Here is an 11408-nt window from a genome sequence, read left to right as displayed (position 1 = left end):
ATAAATTTTACATAAGGATGAATCTTATTGAAGCACGAAGATCAGCAAAGTAATTTTTAGGTTAAATCTGATTATAAGCTTTCTGTTCCTTCCTACAGCTTGAAGTTTGTAACAGCAGTATCTGTGACTTCTACAATACAGCTCCATTAATAGCAGCAGTGTTTAGCATTTTAAGTAACAGCTGCCTCACTGATGGCATGGAAAAAAAAGGATTGCCTGATAAACCCATTACAAAAAGCCAGCTGAAGCATTTTAGTTAAGTCATGCTAGGAAAAGCTGCAGGTTTTTTGATTTATAACTTCAGAAATGAATGGGGGGAAAAAAAGATTCAAACAAATTCAAGAATGTTTTCTTAGGAGATGCTGTTCAGATTCTCTACTGACTCAAAGTTACTTAAAAACGAGGAGTATTTCCACTGAAAACAATAAACGTGTTGACTTGTAGAAGCCTCTTCTCTAATGGAAGCAGAGAGGTGACAAGCCTATGCACGTTGCTTACCCACAGAAATACTTTCAGAAACTGACAAAGGAAGTACAGGAAATTAAATGACAAAAAGCCTCCTTTTTATTAAAACTTTGCACGTTACAATAATAAATGATGGATTGTCACTTTTCACGACCATGGAGTTTGGCTCTTACAATAGCCACCAAATTTACAGGCAAGTTCTGTTACAGGGTTCGACTACAGCTGCTCTGTGCTGCTGTGCAGCACCCCTTACGGTCTGCTTGTGGTGTTTACTGGTCTGCAGAATCATCCCACCCGTGAAGCGCTTCAAACGCTGTCTGATAACGGCTCACGTGCCATCTCCTTTCAATGCCAAGTAAAAAAATTTGATTCATTTATTGAATAATACCATGTAAAGATACCAAATGTATAATTCACTAATTTTCTGTTGAAACCCTCCCCCCAGACCCTCAGGCAGTCACATTATAAAAACATGTATTCCTATTCCTCCCTTAAGCTTTTGTATGGAAGTTGAACGCTGCCACAAGAATGAACAGTGGGGTTTTTTGTGTCTACTTGGATCCTGTGGATAGCAGGGCGATCAGTCCAGACGAAGCACTTATAGAAAGGATATAGTTTCTGTAGGAAGAAGGTTAAGGATGTACACATGTAAAGATACCACTGCTTTTTTTTTTTTACAGAACATTTAGTAGAAGTTGTATGAAAAAGAACAAATTGAAACAGTCTTCCTCTGTAGACTTAAAATAGGACTGCAACACTGGAACTAGAAATACAGCTTACCATCAAGGCTATCAGCAAGTCATCAAATACTTCAGAACAAAGGCACTCCTAAAGTTTAACGTGTTCTCTTAGAAGTGTTTCTAGCAGTATTTAAGTAACAAAAAAAACCTTGTAAATTTACTGAAACTAAACAATTCTGTAATGTAGCAGCACATGGCAATTAACACCGATACAGTGTTTCTACAAGACCATAAGCTGCCTCCTTACTGCATAATTACAATATTGAAATGGCAAAGCCGTAAGAATTTTTGTAGATTGCCCAAGTAATATCTTTAAACCACCTAGTGACAGATGATAAATATTTATGTGAGTTGGATGTGTTTTTTTTTTCTTTTTGTATTCTCTGTTTTTACATGCAAGTGTTTCTAAGTTGAGGTACTAAAATGAACCGCACCCATCAGCGGGGTCCACTTGCAACCCAGCTGATAAATACAGTTACCAATGACAACAAACAGGAACAGGGCTTCGGTTGTTCCAGGCGTGGTAATAAAGGATACACGGTGGGGTTGAAGTTCTTCAGCACAAAAAACGAAGCAATGATGACCAAGACCAGGAAGAGGGTGTTGTTGTAGAAGATGGAAAAGGTTGTTGCTTCGTAATCTGCAACTTCATTTTTCTTCCACAGAATTCTACCAACAGGTAAAGACATCATTTCACACGCTGAAATCAAGGCACAGCCCAGCACACCCACCATTTGAGGAGACCGACACCCAGAGGTGTAACCGACCGCAAGAGCTTGCAGCTCTTTGTCACAGCCAGCTTCTAAAAGACAGCACAGCAGAAACTACCGGTCAGCTCATCCGTTAAAGACAAAACCCCGCGTATTCTCTGCACTTGCCTATTTACTTACGATTTGTCTTCTCTCCATGCGCATCAGACCCGGCCCTATATAAATAGCAGTGCTTGCAGGTTCGTGTCTGTTAGCTACTAACGGCACGCTGGGCTGTAAGGGAAGGTGTGGCTTTTTTGCTCCAGGGAGAAGCTAGTTCTCCTCCTTATGTCTTACACAGCCCTGACAGGCACCTACGCGAACACGGAGCACTGTCTGACGCTCATCGGGCACAGCCCGGGTACTCGTCAGAGCTATCACGGGGGAAATCTGCACACTTGCTTTCCCAGTCACAACCACTGGGGGTGCCCACCGATGAGCAGCACAGCGCAGCAGCAGCAGGAAACGCGCTCCCGCAGGAACTTGCAGTCCACTACGCCACGTATGTCGCATGCGCCCTACCCTTCCGCTTCCCTTCAGGCAGCTATCAGCGGGCCTGTACTGAAAGGTGTTTTGCTTTGCACCTCAGGGACTGGGAGGCTGCCTTATAGGACCTTACTGGTAACAGCTTTGATGTTTAAGACCATTCATTGATCATTCAAAAGGATTTATAGCTGAACGAAAAGCTGACAAAATAGCTTTTACTTATCAGGGGGGGAAAAAAAATCCACTTACCATTAAAAAAAAGAAACAATTTAACTTACCAGAAGAAAAAGTTTCTAGTTACAGAGAAAAACAACAGCCAAGCAACAGTGTCTAGTATCCTACCCGGAGCTTTAAAGATGCCAGGCATTATTAAAACAAGAGAAAGGCAGCAAGAGGTTACCTTTCATCCTTCTCCTTACGGGACATCTTCCTGTTGTCTGCCTCAGAAAGCTTACGAGTGACTTCTTTGGAAACAGCGTCTTCTCTTTTCTGTGCCACCCTGTAAGAAACACCATTTTTGGTGAAGTTGCAAAATGAAAAAAAAATGTGACTACAGAAGTGGCATTTTACAGGGAAGAATAAAAGTCAGCCACGAACGATACTGAACAGCTTTGCCAGGCTGAAGGAACAATAAGCAGTAATTAAATTAGGAGCAGTGCTTGTCAAATGGAGTTTGTGGCAATACCCACTGAGACCAAGGGCAGTTCTGCCATTTCATTGTGCTGCTGGCTGACAAGGCTAGTCTATTCCCTAATTACACGAGAGGTAACAGAAACCAATTAGGATTTATGGGTACCAAAGAAGCCTGGCAAGTACACGATCCATGTGCCTTTCTCCCCCACGCTGAAGTTAACGGCCTCGTGGTAACAGGCAACAGCTTTAGGAAAAGCGTGAGCGGACATTTTGGTGTCACACCTTAAATTCCCATCAAGGACTTCCAATGGAAAAGGAGTCAAGAAGCGAAGGTCACGGTTAAACACCGCAGTTGTAACTTTTCCCCCTCACGCCGTCACAGCTTAAGATCTGTATCGGTGTAAGTTAATGCAATTCAGCAGCTAATGCAATCAATTGCGAAGACAGCAAAAAGCAAGACAAAGTGCTGGATGTCTTTCCACTTCTACATAAAACAGCTCATCAGAGTAACGTTTCACGTCTTCTTACTCATAAAAACAACGCAAACGTATTTCGCGACGCGTTAATTGATACGAGCCGCCGCGCTTACTTGTGCTTGAGCACAAACTTGACGTTCTTGTAGGCGAAGGCCACGAGGTAGGTGCTGATGAGGGTCATCACGCTGTACAGCACGGCGGACTGGACGAGATCCATGTGCCATATCCTCCAGTAAAGCCCTTCAGAAACGAACAGCGGGCAGCGTTAGCGCCTTATGGCCCCGCGCGGAGCCCCCGGCGCCCCGCAGCCCCCCCGGCACCCCGCAGCACCCCCCCCGCCCCCAGCCCGGCCCGGGGCCGCCACGTCGGCAGCGGGGGGGGGGGTGAGGACGGAGCCGGGCCGCGGGCAGAGTCCTGAGGGGGGAGGGGGGGGGCGCCGCTCCCCGGGCCCAGCTCAGCTCAGCTCGGCTCGGCCCAGTCCCGGTGCCGGTCCCGGTGCCGGTGCCTGCCCCCCGCGGCGCTCACAGATGGGGATGGCGGAGACGATGAATGCGTTGCCGAAGAAGAGCGCGGAGGACTTGGCCGAGAGGTTGCGGCTGAAGTCCTGCAGCAGCAGGTCCTCCTCCGACTGCTGCCGCCCGCCGGGGCCGCCCCTGGGCGCCATGGCCGCCTCACCTCACGGAGCGCCGCGGCGGGGCGGGGCGGGGCGGCGCGGGGCGGGGCGGGGCGGGACCCGTCGCTTCCGGGACCCGCCGAGGGGACTTCCGGCGGCGGAGGGGGCTGACAGGGACCGGGCACATGCGGCGACCCGGGACCTGGGACCTGGGTCCGGGACCTGGGACCGGGACCTGGGACCGGGACCGGGACCGGGACCTGGACCTGGGACCTGGGACCTCGGACCTGGGACCGAGACCTGGGACCGGGACCTGGGACCGGGCTGAGGGCGCCCCCGGTGCGGAGAGAGGAGCCTCGCCCCGCCTCACCTCGCCTCACCTCACCTCGCCTCACCTCACCTCGCCTCATGGCCCCCAGGTCCGCAGCACGAGGAGGGCAGGGCAGGGCAGGGCAGGGCAGGGCAGCTGGAGACGAGGTGGGTTCGTGTCACCGCCTGTACCCGTTATAACGAAGAAGAGACTTAGAAAACGCGTGTAAGCGGAGCGGGGCTCTGCTGTTCGGCCCCGTACCGAGCTCCTCTCACCGAGTGCAGCGGTGTTGTGGCGCACGCCGAGCGCAGCGTGAAGTTGGAACATCCCCAGCGTTGTGCTGGTACCTGCGGGGAGCGACGGGAGGAACGCGCCCGGTGCTGGGGCCGGCCTCCCTCCGTGGCACGGGGCTGTGCCTGCAGCAGGGCCCCGGGCTGCCCCGCAAGCTGGTGAGGTGAGGTGAAGCACGGTGACCCCGATGAGGAGAAGCACGGTGACCCCGATGAGGAGAAGCATGGTGACCCCGATGAGGAGAAGCGCAGTAACCTGCTGAGATGAAGCACGGTAACGCCAAGCACCAGCAGACCGAGCGGTGAGTACTGAGCCTGCTGTGCCCCCGCGAAGAGGCCGGGACCCGCCTCGCCCCTTCATCCACCCCCTTGCTCTTCATCACTCGGGTGGCAGCGCCACCCGCACGCAGGCACCCTGCTGTCACGGGTCTGCGACCGCTGACGGGAATCCCATCGCTTGGGAGCGTGTGGCAGGGGGCCCCGGGGTGGCGGCCCGGGGGGCTTCGGCTGCTGCCCTTTGGCGTTGTTGTTCGCCGCAGCTCTCGAGCAATCGGTGATGGCTCCCACACCTAGCTGGATTAAACTATTTGAGCTGTGCTTTCTTAATTTCTAAACGTTTCTGTGGCTGTCTGAAAACGGAGAAAAGATAAACTTGCTTAAAAGTAACAGAAAAGGAATTCAGACTGTTTCAATTAAATAATTTTCTCCGTGGGAATGGAGGTCATCAGAGGCATTTTAGTGGACGGTTGTTTCAAGGGCTTTAACCTTCTGAGCATGCACGTGTGTATTGCACGGGACTTTCTTGACAATCTTGTTTGTAAAACCCTTTAAAACCAAATGTGTAGTGGGTAACATCGCCATTCGATCAATATTATAGGAATTTCCTTATTGAAGTGTGTTGTTAGAGTTGTCAAAAGTAGTTGGAAAGCGCAGGACAGATTACGTGTAAGATTGTTTTAATATTCCGGCTTGTTGCCCGTGTTTTTGCACAGATTTCTTCCTCCGCTCATCTGGGTAAATGTGTGTTGTGGTGGAATGTAATTAAGTTTTTGTTCAGGGTTTGGGTTTATGTGAGCAGCACGGTAGCATTTCGGAACGCAGTCTGCCTGGTGCCCATCTGGCTCTCCGTTAAGATGAAGTGTGACTTTGTTTTGTGCAGAAGAATGATGAAAGACTTTTTTTTGGAAAAAACAAACAAGCGCTTTGATTTAAAAAAAACTCTTGGCACTGGGTAACAGGAATGTAAGCAGAACATCGCATACAACAAAACTGTCACCTCATGCTCAGTCTAAGTGTGTCGTGCTCGCTTCCCCAAAAATAAATTGGGACATGGACTTCTGCCAAAGCAATTCAAGTTTTTGTTTAAGTACCCAAATCCGTGTTGTGCTGAATGCATCTTATCTGAAGCTTTTTTCAGAAGCCACTGGGGACATGAGGCTTCAAAACCAGAGGAGCAATGGCTCTTGTTCCCAAGGCGAAACTTGTTCTGCTAACACAGATGTTGGTACTGTCAGCCTTGTAAGTTATGAAGAATGTTGCTTACCAATTTTCATATTAGAACGCGGAAGGAGTGGTACGTATTCTGGAAACACGAGGCTTATCTTTGCTTCTCACACTTCTAAAACTCAGCTGGACTAAGCTAAAAGCTGTAAATTTGGGCAGAGGCATTTCCCAGCAGGGTTTGTTCTGCCCGTTTTGCTGTCTCCACTTCCCTGGGCGAAGTACAGACTCAGAGCCACGTTGGTGTCGGGTTGGAAAGCAGGCTCTGCCCGGCAGCTGATAAGCACCGAACCGTCTGCTCCTCAGCAAAGCTGTGGTTGTCACCTTCTGTGCTAACATGAATCTGAATGTCCCGGGGTCTAAGAACGATTGTCATCAGTCTGACCGTCTGACTTCGGTGTGTGTTACCGATTGGATTCTGACGGTCTGTGTGCTTAGGGTGCACGGGAAAATAATCATGAGGCTGCAGCACAGCAACTCCACGATGTATTCCTAGGTTTGTTTGGTTTTTCAGCTGGTTGATTCGTGCCATCTCTTCCTTTAGGTTCCAAAATCCTAAGAGAATCCCTAACATGCAGAAGGGGCTGCCCCTGTGAGGCAGCGCAGGCAGGGGGCAGCCTCAAGGCGGGTGAGGAGCAGGACCAGGAGAGTTTTGTGGTGGCTCTTCCCGTAGGTGCCCTGGGGCCGGGGAGCTGCAGCGCCGTTGTAGCTCCAGTAGCAAATTCCAGTGGTGTGATGCGGAGTTGCTCTGGCTACGTGGTGGTTCCCGTTATCTCACGGGTCTCCAGCAGGTCAGTGCTTGAGTATCTGGGGTGTAATTGGTGTCTCGGCAGTGTGGGGTGGAAGGAGCCGGGCATTTGTGGGGAGGAAGGCAGAGTGTGTCTGCTCTGCTGCTTTAACTGAAGTAATGCACCAAAATTGAGACCAGTATAGATCTGGTCTAAAAGCTTTGCGACAGTTTGCAGCTGTTTATTGTTATCCTCAGGGGGAATTGTGTGTTCTCCTCGTTCTGGCTAGAAGAAATCTGGACAGATTTTCTGTGCTTCTTACACCCGCGGTACTTGATAGTTGGGAATTAAATTCATGGCCTTACACCGCTCAGTTTGCACCTTCACACCTGCATTCAGTCTGACTTCTGAACGGCGTTCATTGCAGAGCCAACGGACTAGGCTTTGTCAGGGATTTGGGGACCCTTCTGGGACCCCATCTGGGCGGGCTGTGAGGTCCCTTCTGACCCAAACCAGTGTGTGATTCTGTGATGTCCAACAACGAAATTAGAGCAGAGCAAAGAGCTTCACTGTAGTTAAGACTGGGGGAAAAAAAAACCCTCTTTGTTGAAAACAGAACCCTTCTCGTATTCCACAATCCCCGTGTTTACTTGGAGGTGTTGAAGTTTGCCATGCCGGGAGGGATTAGTGCTCTGAAGTTGGATCAGCTGGTGGGGGATTGCTGAAATACAAAAGGCCTCCTCTGAATGAACAGGCACGGCGCTCATAAACTGAGTGGCTTCTGCTGTCTCTGTGAAATAGGTGGATGAGAAGCCTTTCAGTTCTCTCTGTGCTGGTTTTTTTTTTGTTGTTTTCTTTGAAGTCTGAGGTTTAAAACTGGAGACAATCTGGCTGTATTATTTTTCAGACAAATCTGTTCTCGGGTGGGGCTTAGAGCGTAGCCCCCAAAACAGCGCAGCTGTCGCAGCTGGAGGGACAGTCCGCGGGCTGGCCTTGAACCAGTGTTCTTCCCAGACAGCTTGAGGGGTGGCTTCCTCCCCTGGGCATGGATTTGAGAGGAATTCTGAGACGCTGTAAGCAGGGGAGAATGACTGAGTTACGTTTCTCTGCGTTAGGAAGAGGGAAAAAAGTTGCAGTGGTCGCTGAGGTGAATAAAGGAGAGTGCGTCACCCAGCGCTGGTGTTCCATCAGCTGTTCTTTTTTAGCTTTGTAGAACATTGAACTGCAATAACCGATTGCTACGTTCGCCTTCAGTTTCTAAAAGCTGAAACCTGCTGTATTTCTGTGACACTTGCTGCATCTGGAGGGAGCTCGGTGTAGCGTATGTGACCCGTTTTTGGTGTCTTGAAATGATCTCGTCTGTTCCCGTTTCCTCCTTTAACATTTTAAAAGTTTCTGTTGATAGTTCCTTCTGCATGTAGACCAAAGGTACGAAATGATGTTTGTAAGTAGATTCTCGGGGGCTTACTCACTCAGCATTTATCCCAGATACAAAATGGAGCTGACACCTGCCTTGGAAAAAGCAGTATCAAATGCAGGACTTGACAAATAACTCTAGAGGTAAGAGTGAAGGTAATATTCAAGGTTGAGTACAGCTGTTCCTCTGACATTGTGCTCTGGGCACTGATGCCTTTCAGACTGGTGCAGCTGCAGGAACAAGCCCTCCACCTAGAAACGCAACTTCCCCAGAGACTCTGGCCCTGAGTATGACTGCTACCATTTTTTTCTGTTTCTACTTTGTGATAAACCTTTGTCGTTTCATGGCCTGGGCCTGGATTCGAAAGGTGCTGCTCGCTGGCAGCGCGGAATGGGAACCGCTGGGGCGGGCACAGGACCCCGGTGGCGCTGAGCAGTGGGGTCCCAGCTGCTTTCCCAGGCTACGGCACGAAGCCCGCGCCGCTCCCCGGAGGCCCTCCTGACCTAAAGCTGCAGGAACCAGCGTGGCTGAGATTCGGTCGTTGCTGAGCATTGCTAGCGGAGAGAGACTGTAACAGAGCATGTGTTCAATCCAGCGGGGCTGCACCTTGGAATTCCTGCTCTCCTCATCCTCAGAGCATCCTCCTGCATCCTGCAGAGCGAAGCGAGAGCCAGCCCACTAGGTGTCACTCCAACAAAGGCCACCAGGACGCCGGTGTTAACCTCTTGCTGCCCTCCTCCGTGTTCATTTCCGTTAGCGGCCTGCATCGTTTCACCTTCATGTCAACACATCGAGCACTTTTTTTATTCTTAAAAAAAACAAACTAAAACAAAACAGACAAAAAACCAACCCACAATTAAAATTCCTGGTCCTGGAATTAAGAGACTTGATAGAAATAGACTCGATGTGTCTTACTTGTGCAATTTGTAAGGGAGAGAAAAGAAATCTACATCCCATAGCCTGAGTGTGATGAAAAACGGACTGTTGCACAGTTCCTGCAAAAGTCTAATAGGAGGGGAAGAGTCAGCACATCTTAATAGCAGTGAACTGCTCAGAGATCCTCTTTTTTCCGTCTGTTAAAAAAAAATCTGCATCGTTGACACTTGTTTTTCCGTGGTGCTGAGATAACCTGTCTGCTGGCACGTGGCTGTCGGAACAGGGGTCGGGCTAGAAATGTTATTTGAAGGCAATTAGCACTCATCGTCATCAAGTGTCATGAAATGGGAGAAATGAAGTTCATGAAGGGAACCCAGGTACCACTGAAGACAATTTGGTTCTCGTCTTGATTTGTGGTGTGAGGGGGGCCGGTTGCTGGTGCTCTGTATGCCCCGAACCCACCGGGGGCGGTGTCGCTGAGCATCTCGCTCAGAGTTCTCTTTCTTAATGTCTTGAAATCCGTGAGGCCTACCTAAAACTACCTGAAGACAGGATTGTTAAGCATCCCCAGAAGTCCCCCTGCAGAGGTTCATAACCTTTGATGGGAGGGCTTCCTCGTGCCCCCTGCTAGCCGCCACCAGCAGCTCTTCCCTGCGATGTGATGGCAGAGGATCTCTTAATGGTTTTAAGGAGCCCTTTAATGGCTCAGCGTTGCCTTTCCGTGATGAGAGCCGTAGCCTTTCCCGTGTGGTAATGCAGGCGTGCACATCTAGCATCTTGCAGGTGAAGGCACCCCGAGAACACGTGAAGGGCTGACTGGAGGAGGTTCGGCTAGCTGGGTGATGGGGGAGCTGACTAAAGGGCTGGTATTTACCTCCTAAGCTTGGCGGCGCGGGGACAAGTTACGGAGGGCAGCGTGGTGTCTAACAGCTTTGTCCTCTGCTGGCTTATCCGCCGGTACATGGAGCTAAAATTAGAGCTTGTGTCAGCGCCGGTTCCTCTGCCTTTTCTCCCTGGAAAACGCAGGGGGCAGCAGAAGCTAAACGAGCCGGGCTTGGGATTTCATGGCTGGGGGAGCTGAGGAGGTGCAGCCGCCAGCTTCCGCAGCATCCCTCAGCGCCCAGCACCATTTGTCGACTTCGTACCAAACACAGAGACGGAAAATCGCCGTAGCTGCGATGTGACGTGCTGGAGGCAGTTGAGGATGGCCGTTCTGCAGGTGCTGAGAAAAGGTCTCGTGGCCGCCACTAGAACAGTCAGAGCCTGGAAGCCTTGTTTTAACTGCGAGCACTGGAGTCAGAGACATTCCCCCTCTTTCCGCAGCAGATCAGGGTGCCTGCTGCTGATTGCGTTATTTGCAGGTCAGAACCACGAAGTACCGCGTTCGCCCTGAGGCGGTTGCCGTTTGGAAGGAATAATGAAAGCTGGTGTTCGCTCGCTGAAGGCTTAAGCGTGTGTTTAGAAATGAGGTCACGCTTCCACCCTGGCCACAGGTGCTTTACAGATTTCATTGGGGCGGCCTCAGAGCCGGCTGCGTGTCCTGCTGCCGTGCCATGGTGTGTTTCCTTTAGTGACACGCTTGTCTGGGGAGGGATGGCAGTGCCAGGCTGCCCCTCGCCTCGCCCCCCCCTTGCAGCAGCGCCGCCGGGGGAGCCGTGGCGGCCTCCGGACCCGTGTGCGAGCTATCGCTGCCTCACGGCCGAGTGAGCCGTTCCTGCCTTCTGCGCTTGTCACGGAAAAGAAGCAGCGGCCGTGTGCCCCCTGCCCTTCCCGGGCCGGGGCTGCGCTGCGGGGCGGGCCGTGGGCTCGGGGAGGGCTTTGGCTGCCCGGGGGGGGGGCACGGCACCCACGGCCCCGCCGCGGGGAGGCACCGAGCGCCGGGGCGCTGCCGGACGGGCCGTGCCGAGCCGTGCCGTGCCGTGCCGTGCCGTGCTGTGCCTTCCCGTCCCGTCCCGTCCCCGCACGGGCGGTGCCGGCTCCGCCCCGGGCCCGGCGGCTCCGGAAGCGCCGCTTAAAGGCCGCCGGGGGCAGGGGGGGCGCGGCCGGCGCTGGGGCCGCGGGCGGCGCTGCGGGCGGCTCGGATCGGATCAGATCGGCACGGCACGGCACGGCTCGGCACAGCTCA

The 11408-nt window shown here is 51.7% G+C and overlaps 2 protein-coding genes across 3 annotated transcripts in view; one reads left to right on the top strand and one right to left on the bottom strand.

Annotated features, from left to right (window-relative positions):
- Nucleotides 1-541: 541 nt before the first annotated feature.
- On the bottom strand, nt 542-4268 carry SSR3 (signal sequence receptor subunit 3). Its single transcript, XM_067002614.1, has 5 exons — nt 4075-4268; nt 3663-3789; nt 2841-2939; nt 1743-1874; nt 542-1083 (listed from the first exon to the last, which is right to left on the bottom strand). The coding sequence occupies exons 1-5, from the start codon at nt 4211-4213 to the stop codon at nt 1017-1019; spliced, it is 564 nt and encodes a 187-aa protein (XP_066858715.1). The 5' UTR covers nt 4214-4268; the 3' UTR covers nt 542-1016.
- Nucleotides 4269-4312: 44 nt separating this feature from the next.
- TIPARP (TCDD inducible poly(ADP-ribose) polymerase) overlaps nt 4313-11408 on the top strand; it is a 30845-nt gene continuing 23749 nt past the window's right edge. Inside the window, exon 1 of one of the 2 annotated variants that reach the window (XM_067002605.1) lies at nt 4313-4581. In XM_067002605.1, the coding sequence (XP_066858706.1) occupies nt 4348-4581 (234 nt within the window). In that variant the 5' untranslated portion in view covers nt 4313-4347. Of the gene's footprint in view, nt 5065-11408 lie in introns of both variants that reach the window. The other variant, XM_048059471.2, reaches the window with a different exon arrangement.

Source organism: Anser cygnoides, chromosome 9, assembly GCF_040182565.1.
Source record: "Anser cygnoides isolate HZ-2024a breed goose chromosome 9, Taihu_goose_T2T_genome, whole genome shotgun sequence".
Classification (NCBI taxonomy): Eukaryota; Metazoa; Chordata; class Aves; order Anseriformes; family Anatidae; genus Anser; species Anser cygnoides.
The sequence above is the reverse complement of the archived record's forward strand: the minus strand, read 5'-3'. Positions and strand labels throughout refer to the sequence as shown.